This window comes from Triturus cristatus, chromosome 7, assembly GCF_964204655.1.
Source record: "Triturus cristatus chromosome 7, aTriCri1.1, whole genome shotgun sequence".
NCBI lineage: Eukaryota > Metazoa > Chordata > Amphibia > Caudata > Salamandridae > Triturus > Triturus cristatus.
In genome coordinates, this window is record NC_140590.1 from 944,066,244 (window position 1) to 944,093,480 (window position 27,237).

General features: G+C 46.7%; 1 protein-coding gene across 4 annotated transcripts in view; it reads left to right on the top strand.

The window, feature by feature from the left end:
* Positions 1-3,980, top strand: part of CNOT6 (CCR4-NOT transcription complex subunit 6) — a 355,968-nt gene extending 351,988 nt beyond the window's left edge. For all 4 annotated transcript variants that reach the window (XM_085617934.1, XM_085617932.1, XM_085617935.1 and 1 more), the window contains exon 12: positions 199-3,980. In XM_085617934.1, the coding sequence (XP_085474060.1) occupies positions 199-411 (213 nt within the window). In that variant the 3' untranslated portion in view covers positions 412-3,980. The remainder of the gene's footprint in view (positions 1-198) is intronic.
* The last annotated feature ends 23,257 nt before the right edge of the window (positions 3,981-27,237 follow it).

Here is a 27,237-nt window from a genome sequence, read left to right on the forward strand (position 1 = left end):
ATTGCTATTTTGAGTTTAATAGAAAATAGGCGGCTAGAGGCTGTTTACTTTTTTTAATTAAGTTAAAAGTGAGCATTAATACGCATATATACTTTTATAGTCACATGTTTGTGTGTTTTACCATGGAATTGTGTGGTTATTAATATGAATGTAAAATGTGTAGTTCTTTTCTCAACAAAATCTTTCTCTGTTTTTTAGGGCATAATAGACTACATTTTCTATTCTAAACCTCAGTTAAATGTACTCGGCACTCTCGGACCTTTGGACCATCACTGGCTTCTAGAGAACAATGTAAGCGGCTGTCCACATCCACTCATTCCTTCAGATCACTTCTCACTTTTTTCACAACTGGAGCTTTTACTGCCTTACTTGCCCCAATTGAATGGAGTCCATCTTTCTGGAAGGAGGTAGTGAGGGGACCTTGTAGGATTTTCTATTGATTTCATACTGTAAAGTTTAAAAGAAAATATGAGTGAGAGTTGGCCAACAGGGATTATTTTGTTTATTTAAACTTAATATTAAATCTCAATGTTTGATACAAACAAAAAATGACAGCCTGGTGCTTTCAAGAATTCTACATCCCAAAATATTTCATGTACTGTTGCTGATGGGATGTTGTGCTCTTAGGCTAAATTTGTAAGGACGTTCATACAGTTTCTTCTGTCTGGTGCAATATTTCATGCCTTGAAATTGAGAATTGATATTCAGTATTCTCTTTGCACAGAAATCAGTCACTCATTTTATAGGCCAGTTATAGCATTTACATCATTCTTCTGTTGTTCATCCCCCTCTTTTTACAGATTTATTTGTACAAAATAGATTTTGAATTTAGAATTGGACTGTATAGACAGAACTTGATTTATGAGATTTTTGTACTGTAAAAAATCTGATTTCGGAAATGTGATTGTATTGTAAAGTAAAGCTACAGTTTTATCCTTCATGTGCTTAAAATGGTTAGCTTGTGAAAGATGCTGCACCAGGTTTTTTTTTTTTTTGTTTTTTTTTACTGCTGATGACTTGCACTGTTAAGTTGGCCTTCCTTGTTTTGTTTTAAATCGAGAACTTTGCTTTTTTTAAAACCACATGATTGGACCATAAAGTATTACTTTTCACTGAAATCAAATTTACTGCATCAAGACACAAAAGCTAAAATGTATATCCTACAAATGTGCATGAAACCACAAATGTAAATGATGTGGGCATTATGAGCTTTGTTTTCCAGCTGTAAAATTATGACTCTTTTCGTCTTAATCACTTTTTAAAATGCTTGCAACATTTTCACTGTGCCTGCTTTTACTTTTTGTTTCTAACGTGCACTGCCTTTGCATGCAGAAAAAGACCTGTGCAGCTTCTTATTTTAAAAACACTGTTAACCTTTGTGAATTTTATGAAGATATTTTGTATAAAGCTAAGGGTTTGTTTCCTTTGTGGAGCACTGAACATCTTATTTTGGATCAGTTTTGGAAATATGGGTGCAAAAATTCTAGCTCAATGTACCCGAGCACTGCTTTTTGTGCCATCGCTTGCTGAGTAAAAATACTATCATGTAACTGAAAAGATTTGACTTGTTAAGTTATGTCTTGAGGTGTGGTGGGGGTGTGGTAAACATCATTCCTTGAGGAATTATTGTTACTTTGTTATGAAGCCTTGTAAATTGTAAAACGTGTTTTTCAGTTAATGGTCCCCATGACAATTATTCAGATCTTTTTAAAGTGACCAGGTCATATTTTAATGTGTCAAGCTGCAGTTAATTCACTATAGATCATTGTGCCATTGCTTTGTATGTACAAAGCTCAGAGTAAATACTCTGCAGTAAGTTCATTCTTTTTTGTATTAGTCATTCTGATGCAGTCAGTTTAACACCATGTTCAGAAATGAATGGACTTTTGGGAATTTTTCATATGGTCTTTTGTTTCATCTGCAGGCAGATAAATAATATGGATTATATGAAAATACTGAGAATTTACATTTTTCTGAATATCAGAACTGTTCAGAACTAGTTTGAACACTGAGCAGGCTGCTGTAAGCAACTAGCTTTACCAGAAGGGCTTACAGTGCCAAAATGTGTTTGATACAATTACCTTCTCAATAGAAATCAAACTATTAAATATGTTTTGCACAGATTTGCATTTTAAGTTTTTCATGAAAAATATTTTGATCGCGAATATTTGTCTGGGACCTGTATTTAGTCATTTGTTAATTTTTTTTTGTTGTGCAAATACCAAAATTGTCCAATTTTTATTCCATGCATTAAATGCTGGTACTAGTGTTGTTGATTCAATGCATAGTTTATTTTGTAAAGTGTGAATAAAAGGTGTTGACTTTTCCTTAGCATTGTCTTGCTATTGCGCATCATGACAATTCACCAGTAATGTTTAGCCAAGTTGGCTTATCAACTGGAATAAACTCTTTCTGGGTGGTCTTTATTATATAAATATGAATCCAGAAATATTGTTAGACAAGAAGAGCGCTACATCAGATACTTATTCTTCAAAGCAGAGGGGAAATCAAAGGTACATTGCATTTTTCCATCTCTAAAGGTTTGAGCTTTACGTTTGTTTTCTATTTGTCATGCATTTCAAGTAAGTGGCTGTAATGCATGATATTTGTCATCAAAACATAGTGATTCTAGCCCTGTCCTTTGGAGATGATGCTCCATAGTGGTCAGTTGACTTTGTGGCACCAATTTGGAAGTTTATAATCATTAAAACCAGACATGTTGACAGGAATGTTGCAAGATATAGACCATAGAGATGGAAGAAGTTAAAGGTAAAACTCCCAAACACGAGGCAATCATTTCACAATATAGTGCATTTCTTGTATAGTACTAAACTAACCACATCACAACCTTGAATGTTAAGAGGCAAAATTGCAATAAACCCTTTTATTAACTGATATTCTTACTTTCAATTATGTAAATTGGCTAGTTACATGATACCTGTGGATTAATTTCTTTAGTAAAGTAAATGTGCATTGTTGAGACAGTGTTTCTGCGAGTGTTCAATTAAAGCATTTCAGGTTTTGTAGTTCATTTGGGGTGGTGGATTTGGATTCTGTTGCCCCATTCATGTGCAAAGAGCAGTGACTTCCTCCTAAGAAGCTACTTAAGTGCTTCTATTTTGCCATGAGCAAGTTCCACCTGCAGAGTATATTAGAAATCAAGGAAAGCTGAAATAAGTGCACACCACATAATAGCGTTTTGCACTTCTGAAAAATGTAATAAAACAGTGCAATACAAACATTGTAATACATATGCACCTGTGACAAATATCTTGTTGAAGTGGCAACGTAGATGTATTGAAAGTACTGATTAACATTTGTTGAATCTATAATTCACTCTGATATTGTCAGCGTGAATTTAATGTACTTTTAACCTGGCTGAAGTTTGCTACAACCTCTAAAAAATGAATTGTTTTGTAATCCCAAATATTTAAGAAACTATTCAGTGAATCCTAAAAAATAAGTTGGTATCTTTCCCATTTTACATTCCACAGATCTATTTAAGCGTTAAAGCAATTTAGCTGCACAAAGTTAACTATTTATTCTTCAGCTTGTGACAGTATTTATTTCATAGCTCTTCATTTTCCTTTTAAGTTGTGAAATTAAAAAGCACATGTGATGGTTGTCTTGGTATGTTCTTGTCATGTCTGAATAGTATATTGTTTTATTCACACTATTTTGTAAATTGTGAATGCACTGGACTAACTCTTGTTTACCATTCATGTACAAATACCAGCACATTATCTGCACTAAGCTCAAAGAATGTTCATTTATCTACCGGCAGCTCTTTATTAGTTCAAAAAGATAAATGAGAACCTGAATTCAGTGAGATGGTAAACAAGGGCTTTTGCTGTTCCTTTTAGTGAAACCTTCGTACAATTTTAACTTGCTAGTAAACTGTTTATATACAGGGTCTTTTTTTCTTTACTAATGTATTTTCCTACTTGTAGCTGACCAATAAATTATCTGTTTGAAACTTACTTGGGTGCATCGTTTGTGTTCTGTTGTGTAACACGGTATTGTCTATTGGGTTTGTGTTTTAGATTGATGGATCTGACCTGTCTTGATAGCTTTCCAAAATGTTGACCATCATATCCTCAACAGGAACCTGTGCTATGACATCAGAAAGTGACATTAGTTTCTGACTGAATAAGGCTTAAAACAATTAATAAAATAGAATGCGACCTAAGCAGCAACAGGGAAGGATCCAGATGTTTATATATAGGGAGCTCCACTCTTTGAGAAGTGAAATTGAACAAATCCTGTTTGGTGAAACGGCACACAAAATACTACAAACAAATCAACAATGTTATGTAAAGGGGACAAGGCAGATAGGCTGTTGTCCCATAAATTGAAAATGCAGTACATCACAATTTTAAACAGTTTATACATAGCCACAGCACATACTCGTGGATTTATTTACCATTTCTCTCTTTCCTTTACAGTATATGGGAGGTCTTTTAGAAACTAATTTTAATGATCTTTGTCCCTGTGGTTTCATGGAAATTTCATGGTTTAGGCATATTGCAGCCATATAAATGAATTTCCTCTCCTGACTATTGTGTGCCAGAATCTCCTGCTCGTGGACCGTGCTCATAAGGCATCAAAGAATATATTGTTCAAATCCATATACAATTGTGGACTATCATTCTCTCACTTGAAGACTTATGTTCAGGCCACACAACTTTGACCTCTCCTCAAAGCCATTCAGCCAGGCACTCAAATTGTGGGTGGAAATTGAAGGCAAATATTCAATGCCACCTCTATATACGCTACCGAGGAAAAGCCTACTGTTCTCTACAAATATTGCCATGAGATGCTGGATGGTGATCTGTTGCGATTTTCTCCCTGGTCTACCTGAATGAGTGTTTTAGAGACTGGTTTACAGCTCCCATAGCAGCACTAGGCAGTCTCTAAAGTAAAGGTCAGAGAATATCAAGACCCTTGGCATCATGCCAACAATACTAGCAGCTCCCCAGGATGGACCACTTTAGTGAAAAGCAGGGTTCCTGATTTGCCTTGAAACAGAAGGAGGCAATGCTTAGAGACATTCTCTTTTGAATCCTTTCTGAAAAGTTGGCCGATGTCAAAAGGGATCTTACACTCATACATACTGCTTAATAACAAACACAAATCTTTCAAACCCATACATATGTTTGTTTGAGAAATCAAGTAAATACACAAATAATCGAAGACTCATCTCTCAATATTTGATCTTGTGTAGCAAAACATTCTATTTGCAGGCAGCATAAGGAGAAATAATGGTACCTCGCCCCAACTGGATTCCATGCAATGTTTGGCTCACCAGAGGAGTGCTGTAGCTGTGAGGAGAGGGAATTCTATGACCAGTATTTGTTGGTCCTGTGGGTGGGTTAAATACTCTGGAGAGAAGTCGTGGAGCAAAATAAACTAATTGCAGCTATTGATCTGCCTCTGAACCCCCTAAATCTACTTTTGGGTGACACAGGAGATGAAATTAAATTTAAATAAAATATCCTTTGAGTGCTCATATAGGCAAACTCCGGTAGTCTTACCTTCTTGCTTCGTGACTAACAATAGCTAATTCATGGGAACAACACAACGTACCCCTCTAAAAATGTGGTTGCCGAAGCAATGCACATCTATGCTATGGAAAGACAGTATACCATAGTGAAAGATTAAATTAATAAATTTGAGAAAAATTGTGCTCTTTTTTATTTTATTTTTTTGTTTTGTTAAGTGTATGCCGACTCGGCAGGGGCCCAGGCCACCTATCATTGATTCTTCACATATTGGGGTCTGCTTTCCTTGTTCATAATGTTCTGTAGAGGTGTATGTTAAAAGCTTCAATTTAGGCGTACTTGAGCTATGACATGTTGAAATATTTGTTCGAGATCTAGTGAGGTTTGAAATGAAAAGTGATTAACACCAACGTAATGCATTTTGTAAACATATGATGCCTCTGAGATGCTGTTAGATATGTGTTAAGTAAATGGTGGAATGCTGTGGATGGCTTGGAATGTATTCAGGAATTCACAGTGGAGACGTCCCTAGGAGTGGTTGTGTGTATTTCTGCTGGAATAAACTGCTTCTTTTGGAGGTACCGACACTGCATCCAAGTGTCTTATTTACGCCAGATTACGAGTGGATTGTTGAGAGAACAGACAAGTGCTAATCACTCTGGACCGTCATTTGGAGTCCACACGTTTACGTGGATATCAATGGAAACTTCAAGTCAGTGTTTTTCTGAGAAGGTACTCGTATATCATTGTGGAGTGTCTTTTCTTTTTTTTTTTTTTTTTTTTTTTTTTTTTTTTAGAATGTTTGTGCATTTACAATTTGGAGGTTATAACTGTTGTCTTCGCTAGCCCGTTCTCAGGCTCACTGATCAAGCTGCGAAGTCTATCATCACATACACTCTTGGTTCTTGTGGTCCATCGGCATCGTCCCATTCCACGCCAGCACACTAGCACATTGTACTTCGACATGCAACCATCTTGGATTCAACACACCATCTCGTTGCCGACGTGCGCCCATTTTGAATTGGGTAAACCTTCTTTTTTTTGCGTTCTCTTCATAAAATCCATTAAGCAGGATTATTGTATAATACAGTGGCACTGGTTCACTAATATTTGTTTGCATCACCTTTGTTGGAATTCGGGGGTGCAAGTGCTTTTCAAGGTATTGCACTCAGGTATTTGTATTCTAAATTTCAAAACTTTGACAAGGCAGATATTGTCGCTACTGTTGTAACTCTAATTGGATATACCTATTACACATATGACTAATTAAATAAACATTGTGCAACCTCTTCCTTTTTTGCAATTCCCCAGTAGACCACCAATGCTATGGCTCGTAATTTTTGAGAATTGTATGGTTGCAATTGATGCCAAGAAATATGATGCAATTAGACGCACAGCTTTATTTAATCCTCTTGGTGATGCTGTACAAGAAGTTTGGTAGTTTGCCTCCGATTGCTCCGACTGCTGCAGAAGCTGAAACCTGGGATGAATACACAGACAGTAGCTTGTAAGCATAAACAATTCTCAGATGAATTATCTGTTCTGTTAAAAAAAAAAAAATAGGTTGAGGACTCTTTAGCTGTTCTAAGAGTACTTGCAGCTAAATGCGAATTTGGCAGTAATCTGAATGTTTGTCAGAGATCAGTTTGTGTTCAATTGCATTTCGAAACAAATTAAAGAATGCATTCGGAGTTGCTATAATCCTGCCTAATGACGGCATGGACATCACTAAGAGTACAGAGTGATTTCTTAACTTCACAAAAGGCATCTCTGGTGAGCCTAAAGACCGTATACCTGTGTCGTGTTAATTCATATAATGATCCCAGTATGTGTTTTCTAGAAAGAACAAGTTCTCTAAACTTAAGGACAAGAAAAATTCTGGTTAGGTGTGGTTCAAAAAATCACGAGTAACAATTCTGCATGCCCTGCACAAGAGAAAAAGTGTAATCTATGTAGGAAAATAGGGCAGTTTCAGGCTCTGTACCATAGTGTAAAAACTAAAGTGAGTCAAATCACGTAATGAAAAGGATCTGTGTGTGGGGCCGAGCAATGTTTGATAGGGAGTGGTTCATACCCCCAAACCGTTCAGAGGTCTAGTCTGTGAAGTAGACATGTGTAATATGGTTATGAATGTCATGGCTGATTCGGGTTCACCCATCACTGTTTTCAAATGGAACGGTTTTTTAAAAAATTGGTTAAACAGAACTACAGTCTACAGATATCATCTCAAAGTGTTTGGTGAGTTTGACATTGAGAGGATACCTTCAAGATGTTTTGATGCTTAAAGGTAGATCAATCTACACTAAAATATATGTTGCAAAAAAAAGGATGGGAGATAATGGGATGGTAAGATCAAGGCAATTTTTGGAGTATATTTGGCGTACACTGTTAGATTTGGTTACGGAACATAATCCGTTGATATACATGTCAAGTGTTAGTAGTTCCAACAAAGCTTCGTCTAGGTTGATAAATCCGTTAGCACGTTTGCAAAGATTTCATTTTGATCAGTATGTATCTGAAGGAAAGAATGTGAGGGCAGACTTTCTTTTAAGATTGCCTGTGGAAGATGTCCAAGAGGATGACTATTGTGTCATGACTGTTGATGCCACAGATACATTTCATATCGAAAAAGTCATTTGGGTATTTCAGCTACTGTTTGCAGGATAAAAGAGCACTACTGGTTGACTGGCATTGATTCTCAAGTTAGAATATTTGTTGAAAAATTCAAGGAGTGTTTGTTCTGACAAATATTGGAAAGTTAATGTCCCATCCTTACTCCCATGCCATGGCCTGAAGGTCCCTGGATGAAAATTAGTTTAAACTACACTGGTCTATACAATTTATTGAAAACTGAATTGAAGTATTAGATTGTGGTGGTGGATTACTTTTCAAAGTTGGTGTCTTATGCGTTCGTAAAGTCAACTGAATTGTTTTTGGGGAAAAATTATGTGTACTCAAGGTGCACCTAAATCAATTGTAACAGATAATGGGTCGCATTTCATATTGAATGATACGCTGCAGTTTTGCAACAAACATGATATACAGCTCATTAAGGTTCCTTTATATAGTCTGATTTCAAGTTGTCTAGTGGAGAGGGCTAATCGCTTCCTGAAGGAAGGGACACTAACAGCAATTTCTAACAACTTGAATGTAATGGAATATTTGATGGCCAAAGTGTGGAGTTACAATACCACGCTACCCAGTACCAAGGTGTTGTGCCTTTTGTGCTTTTGAGAAAAAGAAAACCAGTTTCATACTTAGATCCTTCTTAGTTAGATGAACGTACAAGTTGTGTTGGTGAATGTTTGGATTTGAACAAGATACGCAGAATTGTGGAGGTGTTAAGTCTTGTAAAGAGTATTTTGATTGCACTAGTTGTGTAAAGGACACTGAGGTGCAAGTAGATGATTGGGTTCTAATTAAAATAAAATGTATCGGTGATGAAGGTTGAGTTTAAGTTTACTAAGCCAGTTAAAGTGGTTAAGGCTTCTAAAAAGGGTGTGTGGTTGCAAGATAAAAGATGGTGGATTAAGGGCCCCATTGTGAATATTAAGGAGGAGCAAGCTCACATTTTGTCTAATAAGAAGGAAAGTTTGGTAATTAATGTGGAATCCATTTGAAATGATGTTCCATCTTCATTTAAGGATAATGTTTGTGGTGATTGCGAAGTATCATCCACAAGGATTCACAGGGTACTGGTAGAGCAAATCTAAGGGTTGTGGATGATGGTGTTGATCGTGCGAGTCAGAGTGGTGAGAAAGTTTGTTTACAGGACAGTTCAATGAATACTAGTGAGAAAAATGTGAGGGTCCATAATGAACGCATGAGAGTAACTCCAGTCAAGTTTAAAGATTACGTTTTAGTTGTTTTCAGGGTTTTGGATGCGTTTTCTCACTTGCTCGTATTTTCTCCATTGTGACCCCAATTATATCTTTTATTTGTTTGTTTTGTTTCTTTTTAGTAGTTTATCAATCAATCAATCACGGCATTTGTAAAGCGTGCTACTCACCCAGGAGGATCTCAAGGCGCTGGGAGAGGGGGATGTTACTGCTCGAACAGCCAGGTCTTGCGCTGGTTCCTGAAGGAGAAATGGTCTTGGGTTCGCCGAAGGTGGGTGGGGAGGGAGTTCCAAGTCTTGGCTGCCAGGTAGGAGAAGGATCTTCCTCCGGCGGTGGCTCTGCGGATGCGTGGTACGGTGGCGAGTGCGTGGCTGGTCGATCGTAGCTGGCGGGTGGGCGTGTAGAAGGTCATGCGGTCGTTGAGGTATTTGGGGCCCAGGTCGTGGAGAGCCTTGTGTGCGTGGGTGAGGAGTCTGAACGTGATTCTCTTGCTGACGGGGAGCCAGTGCAGGTCTCTCAGGTGTCCGGTGATGTGGCTGTGTCGGGGGATGTCCAGGATGAGTCGTGCGGAGGCGTTCTGGATGCGTTGGAGTCTTTCTTGAAGTTTGGCTGTGGTTCCGGCGTAGAGGGTGTTCCCGTAGTCCAGTCGGCTGGTGACGAGTGCCTGGGTGACGGTCTTCCTGGTTTCAGTGGGGATCCATCTGAAGATCTTGCGGAGCATGCGCAGGGTGTTGAAGCACGAGGATGAGATGGCGTTGACTTGTCTGGTCATTGACAGGGAGGAGTCCAGGTTGCGTGCGTGGTCTGTTGGTTTGGGAGCGGTGCCCAGAGCCGGGGGCCACCAGGAGTCGTCCCAGGCGGAGGGTGATGATCCCAGGATGAGGACTTCCGTCTTGTCTGAGTTCAGTTTAAGGCGGCTGTTCTTCATCCAGTCGGCTACGTCTTTCATCCCTTCGTGTAGGTTGGCTCTGGCGGTGGTGGGGTCGTTGGTGAGGGAGAGGATGAGCTGGGTGTCGTCGGCGTAGGAGATGATGTTGAGGCTGTGTTGGCGTGCGATGGCTGCGAGGGGGCTCATGTAGACGTTGAAGAGGGTTGGACTGAGTGAAGATCCTTGTGGTACGCCGCAGATGACTTCGGTGGCCTCAGATCTGAACGGAGGGAGGCGGACTCTCTGGGTTCTTCCGGTGAGGAATGAGATGATCCACTCCAGCGCTTTCTCTCGGATTCCGATGTTGCTGAGGCGCTTCACTAGGGTGCGGTGGCAGACAGTGTCGAACGCCGCAGAGAGGTCCAGGAGGATGAGGGCCGCTGTTTTCCCGTTGTCGATCAGGGTTCTGATGTCGTCGGTGGCTGCGATAAGGGCGTTCTTGGTGCTGTGGTTGGGCCGAAACCCGGACTGCGAGGGGTCAAGGGATCCGTTCGTCTCGAGGAAGGCGGCAAGCTGTTTGTTGATGGTCTTCTCGATGACTTTGGCCGGAAAAGGAAGGAGCGAGATGGGATGGTAGTTCTTGAGGTCGGTGGGGTCCGCCGTTGGTTTCTTCAGGAGGGCGGTCAGCTCGGCGTGCTTCCAGCTCTCCGGGAAGGTGGCGGTGTGGAAGGAGGAGTTGATTGTGTCTCTGAGATGGGGTGCGATGATGGCGTCGGCTTTGTTGAAGACGTGGTGTGGCACGGGTCGGTTGGTGATCCGGAGTGGATGGAGTTCATTGTGCGGGTGGTGTCTTCGGTGCTGATCGGGGTCCAGTTGCAGAGGGTGGTGGTGGCGGGCATTGGTTCAGTGGTAGGGTGCGTGGTCTGTGCGTCGAAGCTGTTGTGTATGTCGGCGATCTTAAGGTGGAAGAACGAGGCGAGTGAGTCACAGAGGTCTTGTGAGGGAGTGATGTCGTTATTTCCGGTGCTGGGGTTGGAGAACTCTTTGACGATGCTGAAGAGTTCCTTGCTGTCGTGGGCGTTGTTGTCCAGTCGTTCTTTGAGTGCCGTCTTCTTGGTGGCGCGGATCAGCTGATGGTGTTTGCGGGTGGCGTGCTTGAGGGTGGTCCTGTTGTCTGTGGTCTGGTCGAGCCGCCAGGCTTTCTCGAGGGTGCGGCAGTTCTTCTTGGATTCCTTGAGTTCGTCGGTGAACCAGGGGGTTTTCTTGCTGCCGGGTCTGCTGGGAGGGTTCTTTAGTGGTGCGAGGTCATCGGCGCAGGCGGTCAGCCACTTGGTGAGGTTGCTGGCTGCTTCGTTGAGGTCCGTTGTGCAGGTGGGAGTGTTCTGGCTGATGGAGGTGGTGAGCTGCTCGGCGGTGATCTTGCTCCAGCTTCGGCGGGGGACCTGTTGCGGGTGGTGGTGGTTCGTAGTTCTACTGAAGCTGAAGTGGACGCAGCTGTGGTCGGTCCAGTGGAGTCCGGTGGCGTGGCTGAAGGAGATGTGCTTGCTGGATGAGAAGACGTGGTCAAGCGTGTGGCCGGCGTAGTGGGTGGGGGTGTTCACCAGTTGCTTGAGTCCGAGGTTGGCGAGGTTGTCCAGCAGGGCGGTGGTGTTTCTGTCGTTGTTGTCCAGGTGGAAGTTGAGGTCCCCTAGGAGGATGTAGTCGGCGGAGGGGAGGGCGTGCGGGCTGATGAAGTCTGCGATGTCTTTGCTGAATTGTGTGCGTGGTCCCGGGGGTCTGTAGATGAGGGTGCCTCGGAGGGTGGTCTTTGGGTCAGTGTGTATCTGGAAGTGCAGGTGTTCGGTGGCGGTGAAGGTTTCGTCGGAGTTAGTCGAGATGCGGATGGTGTTCTTGTGTACGATGGCGATGCCGCCTCCCGTCTGGTTGACGCGATCTTTCCGGGTGATCTTGTATCAGTCCGGAATGGCTATGGCGATGTCGGGCGCTGAGGAGGCGTTCATCCAGGTTTCGGTGAGGAAGGCGACGTCTGGTGCTGACGCGTCGAGCAGGTCCCAGAGTTCCACGGCGTGCCTGTGGACGGAGCGGGTGTTGAGCAGGATGCACTTCAGGTGGTTGCTGTTGGTGTTGGACTCGGTGGGGGCGGCACAGGTCCGGTAGCAGGTGAATCGGCAGGCTCTGCAGGCGAAGGGTCCGTGGGTGCGCCTCGGGGTGGCTCGGTAGCAGGCAGGGTTCCGGCCGGTATTGAGTGCGTTGAGAGTGGCGGTGTCGTAGGTCTGTCGTGTAGTCTTGCAACGGTGGTGGGGACCAGCGGTCCTGGCGCTGGGCGCGTTCCAGGTGCGGACGGGCGCAGACGGGCTTGCCTTTGGCGCGCCTTCAGCGCACAATCTGCGCGCCCGCTGCGCGTCAACGCTGCGCGTGCGTGCGGGCAGCATAAGTAGGGAGCCGGGTGGGCGGAACAGCTGGTTGGCGGGAGCGGGGTGGCGAATGGGCTGGCGGGGGGCGGGGCCGCAGGGAGGCAGCGGCGGGAAGAAGCTGGTGCGGGCGGGCGGGCGGCTCAGCGGCGGCTGGGTCGCCCGATCACGAAGTAACAGGAAGCGGCAGCAGGCAAACAAAGGAAGCGGCAGTCAGGCAAGGCAGGAGCAGCACAGGAGCGTGGGGGCGACCAGGCCTGAGCACAGGCACTGCAGTTTATAGTAGTTATCTTTTCTCCGTTTTTTATTATATAAAGGAAGATGTTGGATATGTGTTAAGTAAATGGTGGAATGTTGTGGATGTCATCTCCTGGTATGTTCTAGAATGTATTTGGGCTTTCGCAGCGGGTTTGTCCCTGGAAGTGGTTGGGGGCCTTTCTGCTGGAAGAATCTGCTACTTTTGGAAATACTGGCATCACATCCAAGTGTATTATTTATTCCAGATAACGCATGCAACACTTGCGTGCCCCGTTATCAAAATGCCTGGCATTCCATTCTCAGTTGCTCTACACATGCTTTTGTTCTGGAGTGTTGCATTCTCTGTACCAAAAAAACATTAAATGTTTGAACAAAAAAGTAACAGAAAGTTAAATAAAATCTTTAGAACATGCAGGTTCCTTGCATGTCCTCCAGTACTTCCAATAGTCACTAACAGTAGTGAATGGTTTCACTTTGCCCTCCTTATGTTAAAGGATTCTGATGGAGCGAAAGAAGTAAATATGAGCAGATTTATACTATCTGAAAGAGACACGTTAGTGATTGATTCCTTACCTTAGAATAATCCCCAGGCGTCAGACTGGATCCGGAAAGTTTTGCTAGTAGTACCCCTGTGCGTCAGTAGGTGGCGTCGTGCGGCTCCGCGTCAGTCACTGGCGTCGAGATGACGTCCGGGAGACTACTTAGGCGCCACCCATGCGCGCTGACGTCGGTTCTTTCTTTTTCCGTGCCAGCAAGGGCAGATCCGGTTAGATCACGTCTCTTAGTCACTTTTTGACTACACCTTTGAGACTTTTTGTCTCCCTTTTTTAGGTCTCGCCTGACCAGCGCTTTAGCGCTGGCTCTGGCGAGACTTATAGTAAGCGCGTTTTGGAAGTGCAAACAGTGGCTTTGCAGGCCTCCAACTACAGTGCATGTGACCCGTCCGGGCGCGCGCACCATTTGGAGTCCTGCAACCACTTGTTTGCTTTCACTTTAGCCGTGATTCATCGCACCATTTGGCAGCCTGCGTGCCCGCCCCCACTCCCCCTCCCACTTCGTCAGCTTCAGTGCGCACTTGTTCTTTTCGTGTGTTTGTTATTTCTAGGCATTGGGAGATTAAGGGATTCGCCCAGAATCACAGGCTTTTGAGCTGACGCCGAGATTGGTCCATGGCTCCCCAGTACCAACAATAGCGATCGCAAAATCGCTTTCGCTGCCGCCTGCTACTTGTTTTAATTAGCTTGTTTTGCATGGAACACGTTTGCTTTGCCCGCTTTCAAAGGAATTTGTCCATTCGCAAGTGTTACAATTTCAGACAACGCACAATGCACTTTCTCCCCTTATGTTTTGAAATCCTTAGCCAGGCTGCGGCAAAGATCCCCTGTGCACCCCTCCCGCCCTGCAGGCATCGATTCACGCACACCTAGGAAAGAGAATGCAATTTCCTCATAATTGTCAACACTTCAGACAATTCACTGGATTAAACCTGGCAGTAAGGTGCTTAACTCAGGTCATATTTGTTTTTCTCTCCGCAAGAGAAACACCTCAGATTATCACCAACACCTGTGCTGGCTCAGAGCATAGCGCCTCATTTTATTTTGCGTTTGCAGTGTCTAAAGTGCCCCTGTTTAACGCGGACGTTTTCTGTCTTTAGAAACAGCGCGCAGTAATTGCCTCTCTCTCCATCTGAGCAGTGATATGTGGAACTCATGCGCCAAATCCGTGAAATTCCGAGTTCAATGTGCAAGCCTTTTGCCCTGCTATTTCAACAAAACAAGCATTCATCTCTGTGCCGACGCAGCATGGCTGTTGGTAACACTGCCCTGTTCTCCTGTTGAGAAATCATTTTGCCTAGAACTAGAAGCCCATGTAATACGTCCATGCTTCCTTCCCCTTTCCACCTGGAAAGGAAGGGACTTCTACATTTTTCCGAAGATTTACGTGCATCTCCAGGGTGGGAAACATCTTCAAAGGTTTGATCATAAACAGCTGTGCTGAACAGTCCAGTGATGGGCGCTCGTCTGTTTTTCCTCTTGTAGTTTCCCAAGTGCATACATTTAACTCATAATTTCACCGAATTAGTGCACGAAATGCAGGGAACACAACTCGGAAACAGAAGGCAGCGAAAGCCTCTGTCTGAGTCTGAGCTTCACTGTCACTGCAGCTCATACATTAACTTAGAGAAATTCCGAGTTAAATGTATGTGCCTTCGTGAAGACGCTGAATACAGGCGGTCTGCTCTGCGTTGTCTAGTTCTAGCACACATCTTCACGCTAGGGCCCCAATACGGTTATGAATACCCACAAACTCGTGAAGTTGTGCATGTTTCCGGGTGTATGTATGCAGGGCCACAACCTACATCCATTTGTTTTGTCAGAGTTTAGAGTTTACACAAACATATTTTGAAACACAGATCCGAGGGCTTACACCGCCTGGGCCTCGTAGCCCATTACAACATATGAGCCTTGCAGAAGGACTTGTCCTATTGTTTATATAGGGTATATTCCATGACTGCACACAAGGATTTCTGCTCAGCCTAGAAGTGTGTGTGTGTGTGTGTGACTGGTAATGAGGCCGCAGGTCACAAGGATGTGATTTAGACAGTCTTGGTTTATTCGAGAACTGTCAACGCTACCAATAGGAATGATTACACTACAATTCCCAGGATGCTTTGGTTTTCTCTAAAACCAGTACTGTCCGAAAGCCCTTATTATGAGACTAGGAGAGTCAACAGCCATACGTGAAATACACTTAGTCAGCAAAGCATTGTATTCCCTGTTTCTGCTTTCTCTCCCATCACCAGGCTTCTGACACCCCCTTCCCACACAAACACCACTTCTGCTCTCCCCCATGTTTCTCACAAGCCACCGAGTTTGCCAGATGTGCTTTCCCGGGAACAGCGGGAGGGGGGATTCGGCTTAAGAGCAGGAGGCCATTAAAGGGCTAGGGGTCTGCAGGAACAGGGGGGGGGGGGAGGGGGCCGTGGAGGTAATTAGATGGCATCACTGTTGTGCTCCTCACCTCCTTGATTGGTGTGAAAAGATAAGAAAAGGCACAGCAGACAAGGCTTGTTATGTTCGTATCTAGCACGGCCCGCCCCAGTCATTTCACAATAACACTGGACCACGTCAGTAGTAATCCAAAGGTATTTGTGAACCGGGCCTCTCATGTGGTCACTTCCGCGAGGACAGCCTGCAAACTACAACCTACCCATCTACACCAGCGCAGTTCTGGTCCAAAGTGCACCAATGGAGAGCCTCCACTGAAATTAGTCGAGCCCCTCATTAAGCGCCAAGATATACAAGTAACTGATAGTTGTTGCGCTATGTAAATATACATACAAGCCTTTCTTTCTGCCTGCGCGACGGATTCCAGCACTAAATGCTACGTCATGCACCCATCGCTGCAGCCTGGGTCAGAAGCTGCAGCGCATGACATTTCAGTCGAAATTACGCCACAATCCTAGCCGTGCTTTGTGGCCTACAACAATTTCAGACTCGTATCCCATCCTTGCAATCCCCACAAAGAGTACATACAGTTCAGGCAACAGATACACATTTCTTGCCTTCTCCGTCCTAAAATTCAGACTGTCGAGAAAAAGTGCAGGACATGCTCTCTCCTAATGCTTTTTAATTTTTTTTATAGCATGGGCGCTGGCATTTGCAATACAATCAGCCTCACATTTGCGAGAGTTTAAGCTATTGGCATTGTAAATGACAATGCCTTTTATTTATCTGTTTAAAAAACAACACATAAATAAAAGGCATTGTCATTTACAATGCCAATAGCTCAAACTCTCGTAAATGCGAGACCTATTGCATTGCAAATGCTTGTTCTCCTTGGCGCATGTAGGGATGCCTGGATTTAAGTCTTGTGGGGCCTGCCGTCGCAATATGTTGGTGGCGGACCTCCACGATGTTTGCCTCTACTGCCTGGAGACTGACCACGACTCCCGGTCCTGCCGGGACTGTCTGGCCATGGCCCCTTCGGCCTTGAGGGAGCGGCGCCGAAAGCTGCTGGAGGTCCGGTTCTCGTCCCAACACCATTCCACGTCCAGGGACCATTCCCGGGAACGCTCGAGGGGCCGCGTTCGTCGCTCCTCGGGCTCAAAGTCTTCGCACTCTGGTTCCGGTAAGCGACTACATAAAAAGTCGAAGCGAGTTCGTTCTCAGACATCCCCCCCCGTCGGTCCTCGGATGCGGACGAGGGGGACAGGGATTCTGCCCCTGCGGGTCCTTTGGAACCTGGGAGTCCTGCAGCCTACCAGCCTTACCCGGGTCTTTCGGCGACACCCGAACAGGTGCAAGAATTTCTTGCCACCATGGACCGCCTTTTTAGGCCTTGGGCTCCCGCCGGTGCGCCTTCGGGCCCCACAGTCCCGTGTCCAGATCCTGTTGGGCTGTTGGTGCCGCCGGTGGAATCCGCTTCGGCGCCACGAGATCCAACGCTACCGGCTCCGCCCCCAGCGCTACCCTCTGCTCCGCCTCCGGTGCCACAGTAGGTGCAGTTTGTCCCGCCCTTGCCCCGGTTCCAGGACCATTTCGTTCCTACCTGGGATCTGCATTTGAAGACGGCACCGGCTCAGCCCCGGCAGGCGCCGTTTCCGACACCGTATTTTCCTTCTCCAGCTCCAGCTCTGCCGCTGCGGTTTGTTCCCCCTGCAACAGAGGTGGAGGATGACTGGGAGTGGTCCGAGGACCCTCTGGCCCATCATTGTGACTCTGAGCATGGCTGGGTGGACGACTTGGAGGATGCTGGCGACCTTGATGTCTCTTCTGACCCAGGGTTTGCTTCTTCCCCCGCCTACTATGGAGGAGGGCGCTTCCTACACGATGGTGCTCTGTCGGGCTGAAAAGGTCATCAACCTTGATCTTCCTACGGTGGCCCTCAAAACTAACCTCCTCATTGAGGTGCTCCAGACGGCGTCTACTTCCCTTCAACGACGCCCTCACCGACGTCTTGTTGGGCACTTGGTCGAGGCCGGCCACGGGGGCCCTTGTGGATAAGAATGTCGCTAGGCGTCACCGCCCAGTGCCTGGTGACCCTGCGTTTGACCACTCATCCCATGCCTGAGAGTCTGGTCATCCAGGCCTCGATGTCGCAGAGTGCCTTTCACACGGCTCCACTGGAGTAGGACTCTAAGAAGCTGGAACAGTTCGGTAAGCGGTTGTTCTCTTCGGCCAGCTTGGGGCTGCGGTCGGTGAACACCGCCGGCTTATTGAGCTGCTATTCCCACGCGGTGTGGGATACGGTTGCTCAGGTGTTGCCTCAGTGTCCTGAGGAGGTTGCTGAGGGTAAGGATGCGGCTAAGTTTGCCATTCGGTGTGGTTTGGACACCCCTTACTCACTGGGCAGGGCGATTTCTACCACTGTGGCGCTTCATCGCCACGCCTGGTTGCAAACTACTGGGTTCTCGCCCGATGTCCAGAGCTCGCTCATGGACATGCCCTTTGATGACACACAGGACTCGCGAGCCACGGCCAAGTCCTTGGGTCTTTCTGCAAAGAGCCCGGCCACTCCTGGTCGTCGTTCCTTTCGTGGCCACGGCAGAGGCGCTCAGGCACGTTCCTTCAGCAAGCCTGTGCAGAACCAGCCCCAGCGTGGACGTGGCTTCCACAGGGGCGGGTCTGGAAATCAGCGTGGGGGGGGTCAGTCCACCTCCGCCCCCGCTGCTTCTCCCTCCAAACCTTCCTAATCTGAGCTTTGTGGAGCACCCCACACCGGTGGGTTGCAGGATCCGCCACCACCTCTCCCACTGGTGCGATATCACATTGGACAAGTGGGTGTTGCAGATCATCATCACAAGGGGTTACTCCCTTCCCTTTCAGGCATCCCCTCCAGCCATGCCACCTAGGTGCCACCGCATGTCGGGGGATCACTTGGTACTTCTCCAGCAGGAAGTCACGGCCCTCTTGGCCAAGGGGGCCATCAAGTGCATTCCTGGGCCGGAAGTAGGGAGTGGTTGTTATTCCCACTACTTTCTAGACCCCAAGAAGGACAAAGGGGGCTGGAAGGTGCAATTCAAAATGCTGACTCTGGCTCAGATCCTGGCTGCCCTCTACTCTGGAGACAGGATGGTAGCGATGGACTTGCAGGACACATTTTCACATCACCGTCCTGCCGACCCACTGGCGTTACCTGCGGTTCACGGTAGGCCAGGAGCATTATCAGTTTGCCGTGCTCCCGTTCGGCCTTACCAGTGCCCCTCGGATGTTCACAAAGGTGATGGCGGTGTTCGCAGCTCACCTGCGCATTTCGGGGGTGTCAGTCTTCCCTTACCTCGACGACTGGTTGTTGAAGACGGGCTCGCCCCAGGCAGTCAACTACCTTCAGACTACGGCTGACCTCCTGCATTTGCTGGGGATCTCCATCAACGTGCCAAAGTCGCACCGGAGTCCCTCTCAGAAGCTCCCCTTCATCGGAGCGGTTCTGGATTCGACGCTGTTTCAGGTTTATCCTCCCGAGCAGCGAGTCCGGGATATTCAGGCTATGATTCCGATCTTTCAAACGCTGTCCCGGGTGTTAGTCAGGATGACCCTCCGGCTTCTTGACCTGATGGCCTCCTGCATCCTGCTGGTGACACATGCCAGATGGCATATGCGGGCTTTGCAGTGGGACCTGAAGTTCCAGTGGGCACAGCATCAGGGCAACCTGTCCGATCATGTCCAGATCTCGGAGGGCACTGCACGACAATTGCAGTGGTGGCTCATGAATCGCGATTGGATCAATGGCAGATCCCTCTCCCTTCCCCAACCGGAGCACACAGTGGTGACGGATGCGTCCCTCCTGGGATGGGGAGGCTACTTGGGAGAAGCAGAGATCAAAGGACTCTGGTCTCTGGCGGAGTCCCAGCTCCATATCAACCTTTTGGAGCTTCGGGCGATCCGACTTGCACTGAAGGCATTCCTTCCCTCTGTCCGGGGAAGTGTGGTGCAGGTGTTCACGGACAACACCACCGCCATGTAGTCTTGCAACAAACAGGGTGGGTTGGGGTCCTGGACCCTATGTCGGGAGGCTCTGCGCCTCTGGACATGGCTGGAACATCAATGCATTACCTTGGTGGTTCAAAACCTGGTGGGTTCTCTGAACGCCAGGGCGGACGAACGCAGCCGCCGGTGCTTGATGGATCACGAATGGCGTCTGAACTCTGACATGGCGCAAGGTCTCTTTCAGCAGTGGGGAGAACCTTGGTTGGATCTATTCGCCATCGAAGAGAACGCGCAATGTCATCAGTTCTGCGCGTTGGAATTTCCAAGGAGGCACTCGCTAGGCAACGCTATTCGTCGCGAGTGGAGCTGCGGTCTATTGTACGCCTTTCCGCCTATACCACTTCTGCCCAGAGTGCTGAAAAAGATTCGGCGCGACTGGGCCCAAGTCATCCTTGTGGCTCCGGATTGGGCACGAAGGTACTGGTATCCCGAGCTACTCAGGATGGCGATCGATTCCCCCGATGCGACTGCCTCTTCGGAAGGATCTTCTGTCGCAGCACCAGGGGACGGTCCTCCACCTGAACCTGTCCAGCCTCCACCTCCAAGCGTGGAGATTGAGCGGCAACAGTTGACAGCTTTCGATCTTCCTCCTGAAGTCTGATGTCATTCTAGCAGCCAGGCGTCCCTCCACTAAAACTGTATACGCCTGCAGGTGGAACATGTTTGTGGCATGGTGCACAGCTAAGGCTGTGGATCCCCTTTCTGCCTCTCTTTCTGAAGTCCTTCTGTTCCTTCTTTCTTTGGCCCAGCAGGGCTCTGCTCTGGGCACTATCAAAGGTTATCTTTCGGCGGGGGGTGCTAGAGGGCGCACGGCGGAATGGCTGGCTATTGAGGCAGCTCCGCTGGTCAGGTTCGATTATTGGCTAAAAAGACCGGAATGCGGATCAGTAATTGACTGTAACGAGCGCATCGGAAGAAATTGGGCACAGGATGCAGGTACTCTGAGACCAGCCACACTCCGTTAAAGCTATATAAAGCCTCCTCGATATTTCCCCGTGGAGCAACGGGAAAGCAGCATAAGATGGCGGCGCCCTACGCTACGACCGCTCCGCTGCCGATCCAGCTCCTGACTGATTAGCAGGATGTCCCACGATCAATTCTTGCTTCTGAATGAGCGAATCCACGGGGGAGCAGCTGACAACTTGGCCTTCAACTACACGCAGTATGTATGCCAGGCGCGTCTATTAGCAGAGCGGAGGAAAGAATGAAACGCCAGCATAAAATGGCGGCCCACACTTACGGTGCAACGATCTCCGTTGTTAAGCAGCGTAATCTGCCAGTGCAGGAGCCCTGTGGAAGTACAAGCTGGGACACAGTTAGGCAGCTGAGCCCCATCTAATGTTCAGATCCTCACCATACATACCGACACCTGCCTTGCTCTGGGAAATATGCGGCCTGCTGAAAGAATGTCACTGGCGAGACGTACTTAAAAAAACGAAGCCGAGAGATGGGGTGTCACCGGGACTAGTACCGACTATACCTTGCCAGAAATGTGGGATTCGGAGTGTGCTGGTCCCTCTGAGATTGCGTGGTGGATGCTGCTGATTCCATGTATGTAAAATGGGGATAGAGGAAACCAAGATCGCAAAATAGTGGCACCCCACCTGGCGGACTGTGTTCTGTGGCCTAGAGATAGTGGATCACTAAGATGCACATGAAGCATTGGGGCGTTGTTGCATTAGAAGACCTTGTGACCTACTGATAGCGGGCTACAGTTCCTACTGGATGTTAGGTGCAGCGACGATGGTGGTTTGGCCAGTGGCACTACGCTATAGGCTGCGGCTACCGTCTGTTATCATTGGAGGTCAATACTGTGTGACCCATCTTGCTGCGAGTTATCTTTGGGCGGTGCTGAGGGCACAGGAAGCCATATAGAGAAGCATAGGATAAACTGTCTCCCCGTCGGCGGTGATACAAAGCCTCAGGGGTCGCCGTCTTTGGGGCTAACTACGGTCATCATGGGAAAGCCGGACAAGCAGCAGTCAAAACTCTCATTTGAAACAAAGCGCCAAACCAAGGGTGCAAAGGCGTTCTCGGATACCGAACTGGAAGGGGGAAATGAGACAGGCAACGCAATGCAACAAGTCCTCAAGGCGATACAACAAAGCCTACAGGACGTCAATGGCAAACTGGATTCCCTCACGCATCATGTTGACAATATGTCGGCGAAACTGGATAAACAAGGGGAGAGACTGGATGAGGCCGAGAGACGTATCACCACTGTGGAGGACGAATCACAAACCACAATTCGAAAGTGCACGGATATGGAGAAAGTGGTGGAGGTCCTTAAAAACAAGGTGGAGGATATGGAAGCGAGGTCCCGTCGCAAGAACATCAGAATCGCGGGAATTCTAGAATCCACAAATACGGGACGGATGGAGACTTATGTGGAGGATATGCTTCGAGAGGTGTTTGGTGCTAATCACTTCTCGTCGGTTCTCATAGTGGAACGTGCACATAGGTCCCTGGCTCCAAGACCCCCACCAGGCGCCACGCCGAGAACTATAGTTGCCCGGATCCTAAATGATAGGGATCGTGATGCCATATTGCGCATGGCACGTGACAAGCTGCAGGTTACCTACCAGGGCAATGCATTGGCGTTCTATCCGGACTTTACCATGATGGTTCAACTAGCACGTAAGGAATTCAATCCGGAAAAAAGAAACCGAGAAATAGTAGTGGAATATGCGATGCTTTATCCAGCTCGGCTGAAGGTGACTCAGGATGGCCGCTCTACGATTCTACATTCTTCGAAGGCAGCGCAAGATTTTATTAAGCAGTTGATTGGCCAACGCCGGGAGCGAAAGCAAGGTGGGCAGAACCAAGATTCCGAATGAGCACAATATTCATACAATTCATGAGATGGTGAGACATGAAGTTGCAATGTATGTGATACGGCCTGCTTGAGCCATGGATGTAACAGGCTGGTTGGCCTGTACACCGCATTGCCGCCAACTGCAAGGTCTGTATGATTCTGCTGCCCACCAAAGGGACTCTCAGGACGTTGCAAAAATGGAACAGTTGGGGCTGAGTGGTCAGCGACTTGAGACTATGTTCATGTTAGTGCACTGAGAAGCTGCATACAATGGGGGGCAATACACATAACATGTACATTGGGCACTGTTATTGGAGGTGCTCATGGCTATGATGTTTCTATATTTTTGGAGTAATTTACTAAGCTTCTGAATCCCTGCTGGAGCTGGTCGCGTTTCTCTGTAGCGCACAAAAAAAAAAAGCTACGAACTGTATCTGTCTAGGCAGACGGTTACGAATCTTTACTCTATAGCATATAACTTTCAGATATATCCAGTGACGTGGCATTATCATGCCCCTCGACAAACTATTGGAAAGGATCAGATCTGCATGCATCACGTATACCTGACCACATCCACATTGGTGGATGGAGGTGTGTGCACTTGGTGGTACCCCCAGGCGGGTGATCCCCACAAAGTGGTTTTGTTATGTTTACTGCACTAGGGGTTTGTCTTTGGCATGGTTGGGGTGCTGAAGTGGGTGGGGGGAGGGGGCGGGGTTGGAAACTGTTATACAGTCTGTTGTACTTGAGAAACCTCGCGGATATCCATCTGAACCGTCACATGATTGTAGTTACCAGTCTTTCACTATGTAACATAAGATGTACAAGGAGGGGGAATGACACCTGTTTCAGGATACATCTCGCTATTTAACGATGTCCGAAAATAGGCTACGGACAGCTCATTTAAATATGATTACTTGGAATGTCAGAGGGCTCAACAACCCGAAAAAAATCAGGCAAATATTTGCTTACCTAGACAGACTACGCATTGCCATAGCATTTCTTCAGGAAACGCATATTGCTCCCGGTTCTACTAATCACATTGGGCGCAAATGGACGGAAGCAATATATAGGTCCTCGTACTCCTCTTACTCCAGAGGGGGTCATCATTTTGATCAAAAAGAGAACACAACTCCAGGTAGACAGTACGTTTGAGGATGAACTAGGGCGTTATGTCATTATTACGGGGCGGCTACGTGGTCAGCGTATAGCGTTCATCAACACCTATGGCCCAAACGTGGACGACCCAGACTTTTACCATGCAATTTGGCGTAAGATAAATGACCTGTCGGGCATGGCTATATTCGGGGGGGAGACTTTAATGTTGCTCTATGTGATAGCCTAGACAGATCAAAAGCATCTAAAGAACCACATCGGAGGGCAGTGGAGGTATTACACAATCTTATGAGTGAAGCACGTCTCCATGACATTTGGATAACTCGCAATCCGGGTAGAAGGGAGGCCACACATACCACAGCGGCTCACAATAGCTGGTCTTGTATAGACTACTGGTTGGGAACTAGCGAGGTACTATTGTGGATGCAAGCAGTGAGTCACCTGCCCAGAACAATCTCTGACCACAATCCAGTGTTGCTATCTATTAACATACCACACTATACACCGCCCCCTTACACTTGGAGATTTAACTTGAAAGCGCTGTTAGTATCCGTGTACACGGAGTCCATCAGTAAAACTATAACTGAATATTTTGAGTTGAATAAACCCAATACAGAGAATCCTGGCTTACTCTGGGAAGCAAGCGACAATAAGGGGAGTATGTATTAGCACTGGCGCTGGTATTTTAAAGGACATACGTCATTAGCTTAGTAAATGGGAGAGTACTCTAAAAACTCGAGCGGGAGTACGAAAGCACACACAATGTAAAATTATTAGGCGACATTCGGGTTGTGCTATCGGAATATCAAACTTACGCAGAGGCAGAACTGAAGTATGTTACAAAACGCCAGATAGCGCGGTCATACGGGGAGGGGGGGTAGGCCAGGAAGGGTATTGGCATCCAAGATATGCGCGGGTCGTCCACCATAGGCTGCCCTAGCGATCAGAGATATGCAGGGAGAATTGCAGCAAGACACGCAGGGGATATTGCGTGAATTTATGAGAACATATGGGGAATTGTATGCTGCACGGAATACGGTCACACCGTCTGAGGTCATGGACTACTCGGAGGATGTGGCGATAGCTTGGCTATCTGATACGCATATGGAATACCTGTCCTTGCCCATCACAGAAGAGGTCACTGAAATTATTAAATCACTGCCTAATGGAAAAGCGCCTTGCCCTGACGGGTTCACCTGCAAATTTTATAAGTCTTTTGCAAATCAACTAGCGCCTCATTTGGTTGAGATGTACAGTGATGCACACGACAAGCAATTGCTACCACCCACATTGAGGGAAGATGTGCTCGTCGCACTTTTAAAACCAAATAAAGATCCAGAATGTTGTGAATCCTACAGGCCGTTGTCCCTCATAAATGTAGATACTAAGATATTAGCCAAAATCCTTGCCACCAGATTACAACCACTAATGACCAGACTGGTATTGCCAGATCAGTCTGGGTTTATCCCAACTAGAATAACAACCCACAACACCAGAACATTATTTGCATTATCGCATTACTTAATTCCTAGCACCAAAGCCGCTACGGTTCTATTGGATGCTGCAAAAGCAATTGATTCTATTGAATGGCCATATCTACACACTGTGTTACGTCGAATGGGATTCCCACCAATGTTTTTACGATGGGTGCAAAGGCTATATACGGAACCAACGGGCTGAATTAAAGTTAACAACTATATATCAGATGCCATTCCGATAGCAAGAGGGACGAGGCAGGGTTGCCCGCTGTCCCCATTGCTCTTCGCATTAGCACTTAAACCGCTTGCCTGTAAGATAAGGCAGGGCCATCATTATTCGGCACTCCAATTTCCGCAGCGTCCATTACATATATCTCTTTATGCGGACAACATGATGCCCTATGTGCGTGACCCGGAGAATAATTTGGCCCCTCTAGGGGAATATATCCGTTTTGGCCACCACTCAGGGCTTCAAATTAATTGGTCCAAATACCTCATAATACCGTTCACGGACTCCACGCTTCCACACCAAACCGAATTCCCTCTGGAATGGCAATCAGACCCAGTTAAGTATGTGGGTGTCTGGTACCACCGGGATCCAGAGGTTGTGATTCGTACTAATTATGGCAGGGCGATTGATGCCATGGAGGACAAAATAGGAAGATGGATACAACTACCTTTAACGTTAGCTGATCGTCTGGCGATTGTTAAAATGGTCGTCTTACCTAAATTCTTTTATCTCTTTAATAACATCCTGATCACTCCCCCACCAGTGATTTTTAAACGACTGTCCACAATGGTAACACGACTGATATGGGCAGGTAAGCAGGCCCGTATCAAGCTGCATACACTTACATTACAATACTCACGTGGTGGTTTTACAGTCCCGGACTTCTTGCTTTACTTTTTATGTGCCCAAGCTCAGTTTGCACACTATTGGTATCATACTGTCCCGTATGTCACACATGTAGCCATTGAGAAGGTGACGCGCTCCCTATACCATTATCAGCCATCATTAGTCATCGTAGGCCCCCTCTTCATAATCTCGATATAAACACTATAGACACAACAAATGCTGCCTGGCATAGAATGGGGAAATTAGCAGGCAAACTCCCGCTATATGCTCCGGCACTACCACTATCACGCCACCCAGAACTATCCGTCACTCAAGAAAAGGTAGACCTGAACTTGCTGAAACTGGTAGGCATAGATAAAATGGGGGACCTTAACCACAATGGTGTTTTTAGGGCGCCCAACGATCTTACCTACATCAATAACCAAACGCTGCTGTTTTGATTCACATATTATAGACTGCAAAACGCGATCAAAACACTAAATCGCTCTTATCCTGCAGAGCCGTCACAGCCGTCAACATTACAGTGGATGCTTACTACACCTAGCAATGCACACATGGTATCGAAGTTATACGTTAAATTGCAGGAGGATATAGCTGCCACGACGGCTCATGCACGGGAGAAGTGGAATGAAGTTCTAGACTGTCCACTTGCAGAGGAGGAGTGGGTCACGACATGCGCTCTCACTGGCATGCTTACACCAAACGGAAATTTGCGAATGGTGCACTATAAATACCTACACCAAACGTACTATACACCAGCCAGGTTATGTGCATATGGTCTACGAACAGATGCGAAATGTAAATGTTGTAAGGCAGGTGAAGCTGACTTTATACATCTTGCATGGTCCTGCGCGACAGTGAATGAGTACTGGATAAACGTTATGAGGGCATTGGGGAAAATGGTGGACACAAATATTGAATGTACCATTCGCACATGCTTGTTGGGCCTCGTTCAGGGTGTGTGAGCCAGTAAGCGCAAATTCTGTGTAATTGCTCTGTTAATAGCAAAGCGTAGAGTTTCGTTGTGCTGGGATAGTAAAGCTACTCCGAAGCTTAGACAGTGGCTACAGGATCTGACATATTGTAGGGATGCTTTAAAAACATAC